The sequence below is a fragment of the Nematolebias whitei genome, chromosome 20 (genome assembly GCF_014905685.2).
Source record: "Nematolebias whitei isolate Nwh7 chromosome 20, NemWhi1, whole genome shotgun sequence".
In the NCBI taxonomy this organism is placed as follows: domain Eukaryota; kingdom Metazoa; phylum Chordata; class Actinopteri; order Cyprinodontiformes; family Rivulidae; genus Nematolebias; species Nematolebias whitei.
In genome coordinates, this window is record NC_056517.1 from 4,514,422 (window position 1) to 4,519,783 (window position 5,362).

The 5,362-nt window shown below is 42.2% G+C and overlaps 1 protein-coding gene across 1 annotated transcript in view; it reads right to left on the bottom strand.

Annotated features, from left to right (window-relative positions):
* Nucleotides 1-5,362, bottom strand: part of avl9 (AVL9 homolog (S. cerevisiase)) — a 30,641-nt gene that overhangs the window by 17,925 nt on the left and 7,354 nt on the right. Inside the window, exons 2-4 of the mRNA XM_037694285.1 lie at nucleotides 4,593-4,713; nucleotides 2,219-2,304; nucleotides 1,110-1,181 (exon numbers count right to left, since the gene is read on the bottom strand). Of these exons, the coding sequence (XP_037550213.1) occupies nucleotides 1,110-1,181; nucleotides 2,219-2,304; nucleotides 4,593-4,713 (279 nt within the window). The remainder of the gene's footprint in view (nucleotides 1-1,109; nucleotides 1,182-2,218; nucleotides 2,305-4,592; nucleotides 4,714-5,362) is intronic.

The window sequence follows — 5,362 nt, forward strand, 5'->3', positions numbered from 1 at the left end:
TGTCCCTCCTCTGGACGTGTCCAAACCACTGTCCCTCCTCTGGACGTGTCCAAACCACTGTCCCTCCTCTGGACGTGTCCAAACCACTGTCCCTCCTCTGGACGTGTCCAAACCACTGTCACTCCTCTGGACGTGTCCAAACCACTGTCCCTCCTCTGGACATGTCCAAACCACTGTCCCTCCTCTGGACATGTCCAAACCATCTCAGTGTGTCCTCTCTAACTTTAACTCCCAGTTGTTCAACCTGTGCTGTACCTCTGATGATCTCATTCCTGATCTTCTCCGTCCTTGTCTCTCCTAAAGAGAATCTGAACATCTTCATTTCTGCCACTTCCAGTTTTGTCTCCGGTCTTTTTGTCCATGTCTCTGTCTCCAGACCAGACAACAGAGCTGGTCTCACCACTGTCTTATAAACTTTTCCTTTGACTTCAGTCTGGCAAATAAATAAAATGCCAATTTTAACTTAATTTGTGCCGTGCCCAGGACTTCCTCTGCTATAATAGTTAAAATTCATTATTTTAATATAAAGTTATATTAAAAAAAAAAAACTTTCAGCGTCTTTAAAGTTTTATGACACTACGTTTTGATGAGTGAACATTCACACTATGAGGGTTGAAAACTACAATTTATAATAATAATAATAATAATAATGTCATCACAATGTCAGCACTGCATGTTTCCATACAATGGCGAAATTAGTCTCTGCATTTAACCCATCCACCACCAGGTGGTGCAGTGGGCAGCTATTGAGGGCGCCCAGGGGGCATTTTGGGGATGAGGCGTGCTGCCCAGAGACACCACGTGATGTGCAGTGACTGGGGATCGAACCTGGGACTTTCGGGTCCCAAGCCGGCTGCCCTGCCTCTACACCATCTCGTCACTAAAACTACTTGGACATTAAACCCACATGACTGAAACAGACTGAGTCGATATAATTTACTTCCCACCTCCCTCCCCTCGGGGTCAGAAACTTACTGCTTACTACATTTTTCTCCTTTTCGTGTAAGTTGATGGTACCGCTTCAAGGCCCAGAGCCTAAAGAATGAACTCAGTTCTGAGCTGAAGTCAAAGTTTCTTCTTTGTTGATCGTCATGGTGGATGTGACTCACCGCTCGACTGAGGACGCACACGCTCTTCTGAACCGTCTCCCTGGTGACGTCAGCCTGGCGAACCTTCAGAGCCTGAGATGACATTTGAAAAAGGTTAAAAGCATTTAGCTAATGCAGCTGTTTAGCTCTAAACATTGCAGAGACACTAAATAATGCGGAAGAATTCCCACCCCTTCGCTGGAGTTCAAAGGTCACACAGCGTGAATGAGAAGCTGTTCTAAAATCTAAAGAAACTCTTAAGAAACCAGACAGACAGAGAGCTGCCAGTTCGACAGGAAACCTCCTAGGGTGCTTGAGAACTTTTAGAATTTTTCATCTTTAAGTTTTTTAAATACTGTTAAAATGTCATTTCATGTTCTGAGAGACGTATTGTTGCTCCCCTAGTATTTGTAGAGTTGTGCAGATTTATCATCATTAGTTTATGTAAATTACCGAACTGTTGAAAGGGTCGTTTATCAATTAAATTCTTTTTCTTTTCCGAGTGGTCCCCTTCTAAAACAACTCATACAAAACCTGACAGGGGTCTGAAATTCAGAAAATTAGAGGTTAAGTTCAGGTTGATCAAAGAGCAGTAACAAGTAAGATTTTAAATTAATACCTCGTATTGTTACAATAGAACGTTGCTTCAAAACAGCTGGAATGTTCCTTTAATGGAAGGGAGCTGTGGTTAATGCACAGCTCGAGTCTCACTGATCAAATTAATTTACTTCATTAATGAATTTAAAGCTCCTTTTTATGTTTTTGGCACACAGATGTTCCTGGTAGTTTTGTTTCAGCAGTCGTAGTAAGTTTTTATTCCGCTCTCGCTGCTGCAGCTGAACGTGGTGTCAGGGGTGATGTAAATGTTGTGCTTTATACACGAGCACGATGCAGAGCAAAGCTTCCTCGCAGTTCTACACCATTCGACCCTAAATCACCTTTAAATGAGTCTAGATCAAAGGTAAGCTTAAATATACACGTCAGACTGACAAACAGTTTAAGTGCTAAATTCTTTACAGCACTGTTGTACATTTAAAAATAGACCACATTTTGAAATGTCTGCGTTAGTTATGGTCTGTAGAATGAACGTTTTTGAACTCAAACGCACGAAAAGTAAAAATAAAACTGACCTTTGATTCTATTTGTCGGTAACAGGAAACGCCGTAAACGCACCTCATGTCTCCACTGAGAGGCGGCAGGTGGAAATAAACCGTGTCTGCAAAACGAGAACAACATCGGTCCGACTCATGTTCAACCATCGGGTTATTTTTTTATTTAAATCGTCAGGAATCTTTAGTTTCACAATCCTCAGGACAGAAGCAAACAAACGGGAAAAGATGTGCAGAAAAACATGTTTTTGTGTTTATCCTCCACAAGTTGTGGATTTAAGGACAACGTGTTCAAAAAGCTCAGGAGAGAACTTTCTGTCACAGATGATCTCACGTAGCAAACTGATTAATTTATCTCGGTTTGTAAATTCTCTTCTGGGTTTTTGGAGAAGAGAACAACAACAACAGAGAGATTTGAACAAAGCAAACAATATTTCTGCTGAATCGACCCAGAGGTGCGGCGCTCGACAAAAAGGAGGCGAGATGAAGCCGCTTCAACACCAAGTTCGAGACGTAGTGAAAGTTTATCACATTTCTGATGATCAAGGTCAGAATTCAGAAAAGTTGTGGTGATGCCTCATAAAAAGAGTTTGTGCCTTCAACAACAAAGTGCTGAGACTCTTTCATTTGACCTCGTCTGAATCATCCAACCTGACGAGCAGGAGACTTCAACACAAACTGAAGAAGAGTCAAAACAATTAATGTGGAGAAATATACAGAAATTATTTGATTTAATCATCTGTACGTGAACCAGAATCTCAAAACGAACCGCTTCATCAGAACAAGAGCAGCCGGAGAGCAAACATAGTTCACCAGGATTGTTTACCGCAGTTAAAGAGTTGAACTTTACAAAAAAAATAACAAAACTAACCTAAATGAGTTGGGAAAACAAATCGTTTTTAGATGATTCTTTTAAGCCAAAACCCAAAGGCAGAGTTCAACACATCCCTTTTCAAACTGAATCATTGAGTTCATCTTAGCAGCAGCGATTGGATTTCTCAGTAACCACAACCATCCTATCCCTGAAGCTGTTGGTTTAATGAGCGGCTGAACAAGAAGAAACACTTTCACCTGTTGCTTTTCTTCTTTTACATCAGCTAACAGACGGACGGAAGCTTTGGAGGGCCAAAAAGAGAGTACTTCATACAAAAATGTAATTATGAACACAAACTCTGTTCCAACTGTTGGTTTACAAAAGCTCATTTTTCTTATTTTTATCTATTAGTGGTGATTTTAGCCTCTTTTGGGAGGAAGACCAAGACTCAAGAACCCCTAAATTTCAACTCAGCACCCCTGAAAACTACAGAAACCATCAGGATTTTGTAAGGAAGCTCAGTTCTCAAACCTTAGAGTCACTGAAATATTGAATAAATATGGAATGACTCTTAAACGGGTCAATCAAATCTATGATTTTTATTTATTTTTGCATGAATCCTCAACGCCACCTGTCAATCAATCCAGCAGGCTCGTCAGCAACTGACCAATCAGCAATCACAATTTGTCCCGAAGTGAACGCCCCTTACCTGCAGGAGCTCCACCCACTTTTCCTCCAACGACATTATGAACACTTTGCCGTCAGAAGGATTTTGTGAAAAACCGCTGGTAAAAAGTGGATAAACCTTGTGATTCAGACGCGTTACTCTGAGCGTTTAGAAAATGGGATACAGTTTATTACATTTCCAAAACTAAACAAATGTTTGGAGTAAGGAAAACTGCATTCCTGCATAAGAACCTTATCCCATCTGTGAAACACGGCGGTGGTAGTATGATGGTTTGCTGCATCTGGGCCAGGACGGCCTGCCATCATTGATAAAACAATGAATTCTGAATTAGATCAGAGAATTCTAAAGGAAAATGTCAGAACATCTGTCCATGAACTGAATCTGGAGAGAAGGTGGCTCATGCAGCGAGACAGTGACCCCAAGTACACAAGTGGTTCTAACACTGCTTCTGCTTTTAACACAGAGCTGACCATTAAATACATCACAAAAACAGAAACCCGCCTGCCTCTGATGTCAGGTGTTTTAAAAATGGAAGTCTGCTTGATAACTTCACAACACAGGATACGCAGAGACAAAACCACAACACGGTCACGTGACTTCAGCCACATGACACGTTCACTGCGCTCAACACTTCTACAAAACAAAGATTTTAGGATCCGAAGGTAATAAAGGAAAAGAAACGTGCTGGATTCCAAAGCAGCATTTTCTTCAACAACTTCAGATGAACATTCGAGGAACACAATTTAATATGAGTTTCAACTGGCAGAAGAAAAAACAAAGTATGACTTAATGGGAAAACAGTTCCTGCTTGTACAAAACTGGGATCTTTGTAGATTTGTTGGGAAAAAGATTTGCAGGACTTTTTCCCCTGACGTAGTGCAGCTGACACGTACCCTCCTGGTAGTTGTGTGCTCCGTCGGGGAGAGACAGGAAGGGGAGGTATTTCCACTCCTCTGGCAGCAGGTTGCTGTCGTGACCCTCATTTGGCAGCAGAGGTGGGTACGAGAACTCCACCTGAACACAGAACACAACAAATCCCATTGGCTACCAGTTCTTGAGATACCCAGTAATGCTCAGTCAGGTCATCTGGACAGTTTCTTTTTTGTGGAAAGATGTTTCGCCCTCTATCCAGAGGGCTTCATCAGTCTGAGGAGTCCCAAGTAAACTGTCTCCCCACTAAGCACTGGTTGGTCCACTCCTTCAGTGGACCAACCAGTTTGCTGGTGATAAGATGGTTTCTGGGGGCTGTCCTGTCCCTCGTTGACTCCTCCCAGGCAGGCAGCCAAGTGGTTCAAGACATAGATAGATAGATGCATGTTCAAGACATCAAAGTTCATGCTCAATCATCCAGGTACAACATCCAATAATGCTCAGTCAGGTCATCTGGACAGTTTCTTTTTTGTGGAAAGACGTTTCGCCCCCTATCCAGAGGACTTCATCAGTCTGAGCATTACTGGACTTTGTACCTGGATGATTGAGCATGAACTTTGAGTTCTTCAGATAATTTCTTTGAGAAAATGTTCTCCTCCGTGATGAATTTAAGCTGCTCAGATGAGACCTGGGGAGGACAGACTGTCTTAGCGGAGTGCTACGTTACTGATGCTAGGTCAAAGTCACTTATCCTGAAGCGAGCGGTCCTTGGCAACAATCTCCGCTCCCCGAC